At 41.5% G+C, this 12,438-nt stretch overlaps 1 protein-coding gene across 1 annotated transcript in view; it reads left to right on the top strand.

Moving 5' to 3' along the window:
- Window positions 1–12,438, top strand: part of LOC147673879 (cytochrome P450 2J2-like) — a 345,429-nt gene that overhangs the window by 272,775 nt on the left and 60,216 nt on the right. The window contains exon 8 of the mRNA XM_086947758.1: window positions 10,185–10,326. Coding sequence (XP_086803884.1) covers window positions 10,185–10,326 — 142 coding nt within the window. The remainder of the gene's footprint in view (window positions 1–10,184; window positions 10,327–12,438) is intronic.

The following is a 12,438-nucleotide window of genomic DNA, read 5'->3' as shown; positions in this document are numbered from 1 at the left end:
AGGACGGTCAGACCCAGGAGAGCACACCAAGTCCAAAGACAAGGAACCTGCTCAGAGTAAAAAATCTCAATTTCCAAAAAAGAAGGTAGCCAGTATTAGAGTAATCAACCATGCCAAAAAAATACTGAGGACACAGTTGAAAAACGGGGAGTGGGCATTGACAATGTTGGACAGTGCAGCAGAAATCAGTATAGCCCGCAAGATCTTGATGAGTCATCTGGAGACAGTGGACACGAATGAATACATTCAGGTTGAAACTGCCGACACCAGACTTAGCGAGCCCCATAAAATATACGAAATAACATTGCGTATAGAGGGTGATAAGACTAGGAAAATAAAGGGTCTAGTTTGGGATAAACTCTCAAAAGGCTATGATATTCTGTTAGCTGAAAAAGATTGGCCCCCAGAGTTTGTCAGGGAGTGCCCTCGTGGCGAAGAAGTGATTATGCCTGCCTTCTCGAATCACATTCCGATTCACAAAAAATAAACATATGCAAGGAAATGGGCAGTAGCCCAGGCACCGGCATTATATAAAAATCATGTAGGATGGGATGAGGACTCTCCTCCTCACAAAATCCAATTAAAAAGTGAACCAACTGCCCAACGGCAGTATCCCATTAAGCAAGAAGCTAAAAAACAGGTCAGGGAGATCTTAGATCAACTTGAATACCAGGGGGTGATTGAAACTTGCACCTCTCAAATGAACAATCCTGTGTTTCCTGTCTCCAAGCCAGACAATTCATATCGTCTAGTTTTGGACTACAGACACCTTAATGCATGTTGTAAAACATTTGCAGTACAAAACTCGCATAGTGCAGCCCTAATGAATAACATAGTTAGGAAAAAATATAAAACAACATTAGACATATCTAATGGTTTCTTTTGTCAAAACATTGCACCAGAAAGCAGATACTTGACCGCTTTCTCAGCATTTGGGTCGCAGAAAAAAATTCTGTCGACTCCCACAGGGGTTCAAGAACAGCCCAGGACTATTCTCAGCTAGGGTAACAGAGTTACTACAAATATATGATGATGAGGCATTATCTTACGTAGATGATATCTATCTCACAGACGACGACTTGGATACTCACTTGAAAAGAGTGAACACCATTATACTTGGGTTCGCAGCAGAGGGTTACAAACTCAACTTTAAAAAGTCTCGAATTGCCCATCTGACAGTACTATTCTTAGGGTACGAATTATCAAGTGAAGGGAAAAGCCTAGCGGACAACTTCTTAGAGAAGTGCGCTGTACTCCAAGCTCCAAAAACGCTGAAGAATTTACAATCAATACTAGGTTTTCTGAATTTCGGAAGAACTTACATTCTAAATTACGCAGAGAGGGTTAAACCTCTCTACGAACTAATTAAACCTGATTTTAAACAAATCACCTGGACTCAAAAACACACAGAAATTTTGAGATCACTGCAAACAGACATGTTAGCTAAAACTAAATTAGATACACGTGACAACACACGCAATCTTGTAATCCGAATCATCCCAGGAAGATGCGGATTCACTTACCTAACCTCTAATGAGGGAGAAAAGGTACCAATAGCTTACAAATCACAAAGGCTGAGATAAAATTCAGTTCAACAGAAAAAATTCTAACTGCGGTTCAGACTGCTGTAGCAAGAGAAAAGCCACTAGCACAAGGCAAACGAATAGTAATCGTAACACCTATACCGGCTTTAGAAGCGGTAACTAAAGCAAGCATTCCTAATGCTAAAGCTTTGCATCCGAGTTGGATTCAGTGGGTTAATTCTCTTGCTGCAACAGACGTAGTTTACGAATTTGATCCTAACTTAAAAACACAGGAATTTTTACAATATGAATATGAATGTCCTCTGCCAATTGAAATCCTGCCTCTCGAAGAATAGGGAAGTATTATATATACTGACGGATCAGCACAACCCGCAGTTGGGGGTAAGCAAGCTTACAGTGCTGCGTGCGCGATTGTAAAAGGTCGTTGGCACAAAGGAAAATTTTGACCTATGGTCACTAAGACACAATCTCTAGGAGATTGCTCAGCTCAACGAGCTGAATTAATTGCATTTAAGATGGCGCTAGAAAATACCGATCGCGAATTCCCCACACTAATAGTGTGCGATTCTTATTGTTGCGTACAATCTTATAATGAATACTTGCAGAATTGGGTGGAAAATGGTTTCAAAGATGCAAAAGGTGGCACAATAAAGCATAAAATGCTTTGGGAACAGGTAGTTCTTTTGCAAAAAGAACTACAAAAGACTCACGTGATCCATACACTGAGTCATCAACGTGAAGGCGTTCACGTTGCAGGGAATTCATTGGCTGATGAAGCCACGAAGGCAGCTGTGCAAACGGCTTCCGTAGCTGCGATAACTCGGTCACAAACAAAAATAGACAGCGATATTCTACAAGCTGTCAGTGCGTCAGTAAAGAATGATAAGAAAACACTCCCAAAAGGCTTTCCAGAAAAGTACTTGTACTTAACAGATACGAATAATGTTCCTTTTGCTCGAATCCCTGGAGTGGGGGATAGGGTAATTCCAAACATGGAACACAGGTTAGGACTAATCAAAGCGGCACACGAAGGGCTTGCTTCTGCACACGCTGGCGTTTCCGCAACAATATCACTATTAAAACAGAGATATTGGTGGCCTCGCTTGAGGATACAAACTAAAAAGTATGTATTAGAATGCGATATATGCCAAAGGATAAAAGTATCAACAGTAAAACGACCAGCGCAGACACCCCTTCTTATCTCGGATAAACCATTTGCATGTGTTTACCTGGACCACTGTGGCCCCCTACAAAGGGACGGCAACTATAGATATATCATGGTAGCAGTGGATTCCTGTACGAGGTTCATATGGATGTGGCCCCAGCGCTCGGCTGACGCTAGAACGGTTATAAAAGATCTGCGAGTCTTTATCGGCACATACGCAATTACCACGTTCCATTCTGACCAGGGTTCTGCTTTTAGCTCTCGAGCTTATAAGGAGGCCATGGCCAGCATGGGAATTGGGTTGCGGTATTCTTGTCCGTCGCACCCCGAAGGGAATAGTGTGGTTGAAAGAAAAAACCGGGACATAAAGAGATCTATAACAGCGAAGGTATTAGGTTTAGGCGCTAGGTGGGTCAAACATTTAATAAGTGTCCAAACCAGTCTTAATAACTTGCCAAGAAATTCTCTAAAAGGTTTCAGCCCATACGAACTATTGTTCGATATTAGAATGAACATTCAGGACCTCGATAGTCAGATATCAGTGGTACAAGAAAAAACAACAGACTTTGACATCAAAGATCGTTTGGCTGTTTTACAGGAACTGAATGAAACAAGAAAATCCTTAAGCAACATAAAGTTAAAGCAACAGCCATTTACCACTGACGAGGCACCACAAGCAACAGCCCCAGCAAGGCCTGTCTGGATTCCAAAGATTGGGGATCTAGTCAGAGAAAAAATCGCGGTGAAGAAGGAATTTGGGCCTTCTTACAGAAAAGCAGTACCTGTCTTGGCAGTCACCGGAACAAGATCAGTTGTACTACCGCCCCTTGCTGGTAAAAAGGAGAACAGAGTTGTGTCTATCGACCTGGTAAAACCACAAGCATGTGGCCTATAATCAACAGTAGGCCAGTGGACTTCCAAGAAACAGCAGAATACCCAAACTTGCAACAATCCAAGAGATTCAAACTGAAAGACCCATCACATTTGATCAGCCTGCAGTACACAGAGAAGGACTATGCAATAATGCCATGGAACTCGTGCCTCTTGAGACACAGATTGGAACGGTTCATCAAGAAACACCAGTCTACAATAATGTGGCATCAGAAAGTGCTACCGAGAGACAGATTGAAAGAACAATCCTAACAATTGACAGAACTGCCTCTGGTTATTTCATCAACTTCGACAACTTCTCTGAAGATCAAAACGACCCCGAAGTGATGCCAGAAACAAAAAAGTATTCTAAAGAAAATACAACAGGACTCCTTCAACAAATTAAAGAATTATATCTGGATTCACCGTTGATTGAGCATTGGATTATTTCAGGGGTATTTATACTCCTACTATGCCTAATTTTAGTTTTAATTTTAGGAAAGTTTATTACAATTGAATGGACACAGCAAGTCAGAACATCAACTTAGTCCTGAAACCACACAGATCATCCCACGTGAAGAAAAGAGAACTGTCAACAGTAAATGTCACAGCAATTCCAATACCTGGTGGGGTAGTATGGGAGAAAACAGACTATGAGATCTATGGTCCGGTAGAAATCCTGAAGTATCCTCATCAACTGAAGGTTTCCTTAAGTGACTTTGTAAAATCTAGTACATTCTCTGATGATTGGGACTTTAACAGTATTAATGACATGATGTCTGATTTAGTAATGTCAGCTAGATTCACAGAACATGATTATTTACAAGGTTCGTCTAGTTATGAGCAATTATTCTGCTACACACATTATGGTGATCATTACTTGCATAAATCTGCACAGCCTAGAAATGTTTTTATGTATAATCAATGGGAACATTGTGCTACACCACCGAAAAGCAGTTCTAAAGCATTTTTTGAGAAATTCAAATACTTCTCAGGGTTTAACACTAGTGATGCAGAAACGTTTTATTACAAACTGTTAGATAAAACAGGAATGAAAACAATGCTGACAAATTCTAAATTGATATATTCAGAAGCATTTTATGAAAAAATGATGACATTTGGTTTTGATTATTGGAAAAATAACATTGAAACAAAAACCATTTGGGGTAAAAAAGATTGGCAGGTACAAGGCCTTGAAGCACTATTCAGAACCTGCATGATACCAGAACAAATGATGTTTTTAAATGACACAATACACCAAACATCCTGTCTTGGCCTAGCTAAGATCAAAGACCTTAACAAACCGTCTATTCCAAAGCCAATACCTGAAAATACAACTACAGATATTGAGTTAGACGTAACACAAATTTTACATTTTAACAGAACACATCCTGATTGGAAAAAGTGGTTAATCTGGCCTACTGACACAAACAGCTGTCAAGATAGATTCCTGAATAAAACACAGGGGTTAAAAATGACCAGACAAGACCCTAGATACTCCCAGAGACAACATCTAGGGATAGTAACAACATACAGTGTAGGGAAACTCTGCCTCGAATGGCTAGGAACATCCACACTGGCTGAAATTAAGCAACATTTGTCTTTGCTAAAAGATGGTGCTGATTTGCGCGATTTCATTCTTGGACCACGCAAACAGCGTCAAAAGCGTTTCATAGCGACCAGTATCTATGCTGCGTACAACGAGGCTTGGAAAGTCACAAAAATTGAAACAGCTGAAAAAATACGAGAAATTGATCGTATTAATTTGGAAAAATCACTTTCTGTAGTGGGCAATGGGTTAATGACTCTGTCCTCCAGAATGTATTCGTTGGACAATATTGTATCCTCTGCCTTTGATGTAATAGACAGAGACTTGCTAATGTTACAACATGGCCAGTCACAATTACGTTCTATTATACAATTAGGTTGGACGCTGCAAAATCTTCGTTCAGGCTATGTGCCTTGGCGTTTAATAAACACAACGCCATTATTTTCCATTTTTAGCCTTACTGATAAACAAATCAGTTTGGCACAGAAAGGAGCAGACTATACAATCCTGAGCATCGAAAAACTTGAGAGATTACCATTGACAATGTCAGAGAGTCCTGTCATTGAATGGATAATACACGGAATTATCACCATTCCGATAACAACTTTCCGATTTAAAAAATGCCTTGAATACATACCTACTGGCCAGTATGAACGATTGGGTAAAGGATATGTAAAATCAGAATGGAAATTACCATACACACATTCATGCTACAGTGACAGTGACAAAAATGTATTTCTTAGTGGTGAAAATTGTAAACATTCACTAAGCGGTATACTTTTGTGTCAGGGTATTAATTTACACGGAGCCTGTGAAGGTAATTCTAACAACCTTTCATGCCACCAGCTTGTCACACCTGCAACTCAGATAGAGCCCTTCTTTATGCAACTTGCAAACGGGAGTTACATTCTTAGAACGGATCACAGATGTTGTGGCCTTGTGCCAGGGAAAAGTTATCTAGTAAGAGTAACATCCATGGTCAAATGCTGTATGCAGGCATTGTTTCCGAGCGGGCCTGTAGACACAGAGACTCCCATCTGGCCTCGTCTGAATCTCTATTCTATACGAATTGATACTTTAAGCAAAATGAAGTCTGTGCTTTTGCAGACAACAGTGCCCATAACGTCATCAAAAGAGACGTATGATCTCCTAGTTGCAAGGACAGCTACGGAGGTTCATGAACTTTTATCAACAAATTGCCCTGTGCATTTCGTAGAAATGCTTAGCCAACTCCTTAACATGTCTAGTACCACAGGCATCCCAGACATATTTAAGACGATTTTTACGGGACTGCTAACACCTTTTCAAGCAATTCTGGGAATCGTTCCTAATTTTGTCCACTCTGTTTTTGGCGGCATACCCTTATTTTTGAGACTTGTAGCAGGGATTTTATTTTTGACCGTCCTGCTTCGTTATGGCAACCCAAAGCTCAGACATAGCTCCCATGGGAATGGAAGAGACAATCCTAGCAAAGCGCTACCGGGACAGAATAACTAACGTCCTTGGATTGGCCAGGCTGAGAGATCTAAACATGACCTGGTTCCTTTCATTCAGACCTATATGGCAGAACTGTATCTTACCGGTACTTCGATGTATGCTATGCGGAGATGAGTGCGTGTTGGACATCTGTCTTTCACTTCCATCAGCAGTCCCAATGGACGTCGATACTTTGCTCAGTCCGATAACAGCTCACGCATTGTGTTGTCCCCAGCGGCTACCAATCCTGATGACGGAATTCGTTGAGAATCCTGTGCTGCGACTAGGTGGTAACAGTGGAGCGAGTGACAAAAGCAACATCACCCAGGTACGACCTTCTGTGAGCATTGCTGATCCCGACTATGATGACAGCAATCATTCTCACACCTGCCAAGTTACAGCACTATCGAATTTGGTTGAACTGTCACCTGATTTTGTAGACCAATTCTTTGAGAGCCTGTCTGATATGATGTTCTCACCCGAACAGAAATAATAACTTTGGAGAAGCATTCCGACACACAGCGTTCCCATGAACTCTGAATTCGGCCTTCAGTTTTGAACAACAAAAACTGCTAAAAGCGTTGGAACTCTAATGTCCCCGTTCAAGCAATAATTCTTTTGAATTGAACACTTTTTAATATTCACCCTTTTTTGGCATGAAAAATTCTTTGCTTAAAGTAAAAACTATTCTTAGAGAACAGAAGCTTCAAACTTCTATTTCTAAACACATCTAGAGACATAACAACCTTACACCAGCCTCTAGCACATTTATTGCAATGCATTTATATGTGATGATTTATCTCACCCTTCTTCTGTTTCAGAGATATTTCATGTGTAATCTTTTTGCATAATCGTTCATTGATTTCATATGCTATAATTTTTGAATGATTTCTATGCTTCAAAAACGTACAGTACCTATAATTTTCACGTATTACAAATACGCCTATTTCAAATGCATATATGTATTTTGGGGTGGGCAATGTTACACATGCATCATATTGCTCTAGTTTTAGTAATTTGATGGACATGAACCCGTGGAGTGGGTGTTGCGTGCTTATCTAGGATCCTGATCGATACTGTGACCTTATGGCCCTATTCTGCTATAAATCCATTTATTCCCTATATTGGCATAACAGTTCAAGTGCGATATTCAGAAAGTCATCTCTGGCCTCACACGAACAGAGCCACATTCAGAATAGCTTTCTCTGCCACTTCCTTTGCAACCAATTAGTGCAATGACAGAGCAGAAGTTACTATCTGAGACTCCTAGATTAACACTCTGAGTTCTTCAACAAGATAAAAACTCAGCAAACCTGGAAATCCCCGCTTGCTGTGTTTTGATTAGTAATAGAACTCTAATGAGCAACTGATAGCGATCACTTCCTAAGTGACATCTTTATTGACGTCTTATGTCCAGCAAACTTACGTCAAACATGGCACCTTTCAGGTATAAATACTACCAACGTTGCCTTAAGCAATAGCCTGTTGCCCGTCGCTTGATAAAGCTGCTGTATGCAAGCTGCTGATACTATTATCGCTGCTAAAGCGCGAACGATGGTGTGGTGAACTTAGGAGCTGAACAGCCGTCCCCCTGCGAAGAGCCCAGCAGATGCAAGCTGCCCGCAGACGCTGTCCCCCCTCCTCCTCCTCGACGCGCTGAAGAGAGACGATGCCTTTCTCCTGCAGAGAAATCCAGCTCCAGCGTTTCTGGTCTACCCTTGCGGGTGACTGGGATACCGAGTTTCCCTGAAGGAGATACCAGACCTCCATCATTCTATTCAGAGGTATGGTGTTGACTAAACCCTTAGTGAGAATTCTTGAAGCAAACCTTGGCAAAACCAACTTAACTTAAAGCTACTTACTTACTCCCCTCCCAAGTATTAGGCTTAGGTCAGGTACACTGGGGTAGGCGTAGTTAGAAGCACCAGTTGAGTATTTTAGCCTAATGTATATATGAATGTATATATGTTTTATTACTTTTAAACCATTGTATGGCTAAGAAACCATATCAATGCTTTTACAGTATTATTTCGCAATACTTATCTTACTGTACATACTTTTTATCATAACAAGTCTTGCAATTGTGGCAATACATTTCTCTTGTACGAGAAGAAAGACTGTTGAATAAATGTTAACCCTTTATTGACAAACGCCCGTCTCTCTGTTCTCTACATATTGTGAAAGTAAACTGCACTAACCTGACTGAGTAAAATAACTGTCTATTGTTTCACACGACCCTAGAGATTGACTCTTGATCTGAGGAGCAAAGTTGTCATGTTGCACGGTTGTTGGAAAACTGAATCCCTTCTTGTCTGTGCCAGGGAAGCTGATCACTTCCTATTTTCAGTCAAGAAAGTTTCCAGTGATCTCTGAGCTAGTTGGTAACAAACCCAATTAAGTTTAGCATAGTCAGTAGAGGCCTGGAAGATCCGCACTTCTACGTTGATACTACTGTTTGTGTTATTCCAATGCGCAGGGCCTATTGGGAAAATAGGTACTACGCTACAAAATGGAATTGGATTTCAAAAACAATATTGAAAACACAGGTGGTACCCCACATCACAGAGGTAGGATGGGGAGAGAACATACCAGATCAACAGAGGTCCAGCAGACAAAAAAGTTAATGAAATGGCTTGAGTAAATTAATGATAGCACTAGAAATACATTCAACTAGTTTAAGGGAGAAATGGTTGGCAGAAGCCTTCACTTAAAAAGCAATTTTACATACTATAAAGATGTGGCTGCTTAATGTAATAGAGTTTCAAGGGAAGGAAAAAAGTAGTGGTAAGGAGGTGAGTGGTGGAAGTTAGTATGGAATTAAAGATTGCAAGGCAGTTGCTTAAGGAGAGTAAAGGATGTTAAATTAGCAATATGTGGTGTCCACCATATACCAGCATGTTTTAACATCACATGGTAATGAGAGGGTATGTCCACTGAATTAGCAGAATACGTTTCACCACAGGAACTGGTGTCCCAATACTTATCAACCAGCTATGATTCCTGTTGACCGGGATTCCAAACCACATCTCTCCATTTCCAGGTCTGTCCTAAGCTGCAGAAACGTAGGGACCAGGAGATCCTGAAAAAAGTACTGACTGGTGGCTTGAGTAAGTTCAGTGCTCACCTTAAAAGCCCATGTGCCACCAAAAGATATATGCATTCTTTTGATAGGGCCTGCCATTTGATCACCCCTGCAGAGGATACAGGGTTTATGCCTTGAACCGCAGGTCGTCCCTTCTCAGCTGCACAAATGTTCTTACACCAGCTCCTACTGGAACAGTATGTCACCTTCAGGTGCTGCAATTCCCTCATACCCAGCACATACATATTGTGGAAACTCCTCCTGTCTTTCAAGGGGAGAGTGCTGTCTCTTCTTCTGCCTGGGTGCACCAGCTGAGGCCTTGTCTTCTGGGTGGTCTCGCCTGAACTTTAGTGAAGGAACAAAAAACACACAACAGTAAGAATGTTACTATAAACTACAGCTTTCATTTTTGTTATTTATGTGTTCAATGAGGACCTAGCATATTACTAATAAATAATTATCATTTACTTATAACCTATTTTGTTTTTTACCTCTCAGGGAACAGTGGTTGTTACTAACGTTCCTTCAGTCCACTACGAAGAGTCTCTCTGGAAGTTTCCCCATGAATTTAATCCTTCAAACTTTCTGAATGACAATGGGGAGTTCATCAAGCCGGAGGCCTTCATGCCTTTTGGAGCAGGTAGGGTTAGTCTCTTTTTCCTACCAGTGCATTGGATCGTGTTACGTTGTTGAATAAGAAGCAGAAGAACAATTTTGAATTAATTTCCTTTATTCAAAGTTGCGTCGTAGCAGGAGACCCCAACCGCAGCTTCAGTTCAGCATCGCCTGTGCTTCCAACTGCCGTCACGCATTCTCATCATAACATTCCAGAGATGATGTATGGGATACAGATCATTGCATCATCCCTTAGATACTGAACACTGATATGGAACACAGGATACCACATCACCGCTTTTTTTACCTAATGAACTTAAAGCAAGAAATTCACTAAAAAACACAGAAACCATAAACATGTCATAGAAGATATACAAAAGGCCCAGATCTACAGAAAGGCAAAAACCTTACACATACTGACGTAAATGTGCTGGTTCCAACCTTACCCATTGTGATCTTACACTTCGACCAGTGGAAGAGGAGAGACCACCCACACCTCCTCCTTCTTGCACCATTGGGGCACATTTGGCCACTCTGTTGAGATTCCAAATCCTTTGATCATGAGTTTTGATTACATTCTTAAAATAGTTTAACCATATTGTATGGTTGACTGAACTTTGACAACTTGAGACCATCTTTCCTTGGGGGTTTAATCTTCACCCAGTCCTCCAAATCTCACTAATGTCTCTGACTGTTTTGTGTCCATCATACCAGATTTTATCACACATTTTCCTAATGTTTTCTCTCTCTCTCTCTCCCTCCCTCAATATCATCCACCTCATCATTCACCCTTCTGCGTTTACACTTCACCCAACTTGGTACAACAGCGGTATTGGGATTCAGGGCCCGATGTAGGTCACCAAATACCGGTCGGTAACGGCCGAATTCGGCCGTTACCGACCGGTATTTGGTGATTGAGATGTAGGGGCCATTATTTTACTGAATCAGTAAATTTACCGAATCGGTAAATTTACAGATTCTGTAAAATACCGAATCGGTAATTTTACCGATTCGGAAAATCACAAATGTAGGTAGCACTGTTTACAGTGCTTCAGGCCTTCAGAATTCGGTATTTTATCACCCAATACAATTGGGTGGTAAAATACCGAATTCAGGTGTACATGCACATCTGTGCATGGACACCTGTGCCATGTGACACACAGACATGCCCTTAGGGCATGTATGTGTGCCACATGGCACACAAGCCTGGAATTGGGGTGCTAAGGGTGTCAAAGTGACACCCCGTTCACCCTTGCAGGATTCAGTGTTTACCGATTCGGTAAAACTGAATCGGTATTTCCCATTGATTCCTATAGGCTTCAAGGCCCATAGGAATCAATAGGAAATACCGATTCGGCATTTACCGAATCGGTAAATACCGAATCTTACAGATTCGATAATTCTAAAATAAGAATTACCTACATCTGCCCCCTTCCTATTTACCTACTCTTAAATACCGATTCGGTATGATTCGGTATTTAAGAGTAGGTAAATAAGAATTACCTACATCGGGCCCTTAGAGACTAAAATAAATATATATCTCCCTCAGCTGCCGCACCCCAAAAAGCTTTTGAATCAAATACTCTCCACATGGTTCATAAGCGACTTCACTGATGGTAAAAAGCGACATCCATCAGGTAAATATTGGGAACAACCGTGAGGTTGAAGTACCTTTGTCATATGGTTAGTTCACCAATAGGGAGGCCCCTAAATATCCCATGTCTTTTTTTTGTAGATTCCACTATCCCATTCAAATAGGAAGCCCTGATGAGAGCCCCTGGAGTTGACAAGGGTCTTGAAACGAGTCGGCATTTTGGAATTACATTGAGGAAGAGGCATATGGTGGCTATTCACAGTCAGGGGGAACAGGGCCGGACTGGGAACCAAAACCGGCACTGGCAAAATGCTCGGCCCCCGGGGATTGGGGGGACCGGCCGTGCTCTTTGCTGGGCCGGTTTTAGGCCGATTTTGTTACAGGGCCGTTTTGCTGCAAAAACGTCCCTGTAACAAAAACGGCCCCCAGCGGCCCCAAACCGGCCCCCACCCATGCGGGCCACCGGGGGATTGCTCGGTGCCCACAACGGCCAGTCCGGGCCTGAGGGGGAACCATAAAGTCATTTTAATCCCGGTTGTTATC

The sequence above is a fragment of the Lissotriton vulgaris genome, chromosome 12 (genome assembly GCF_964263255.1).
Source record: "Lissotriton vulgaris chromosome 12, aLisVul1.2, whole genome shotgun sequence".
Lineage (NCBI taxonomy): Eukaryota > Metazoa > Chordata > Amphibia > Caudata > Salamandridae > Lissotriton > Lissotriton vulgaris.
Note: the sequence above shows the minus strand (reverse complement) of the source record. Positions and strands in the feature narration are given on the sequence as shown.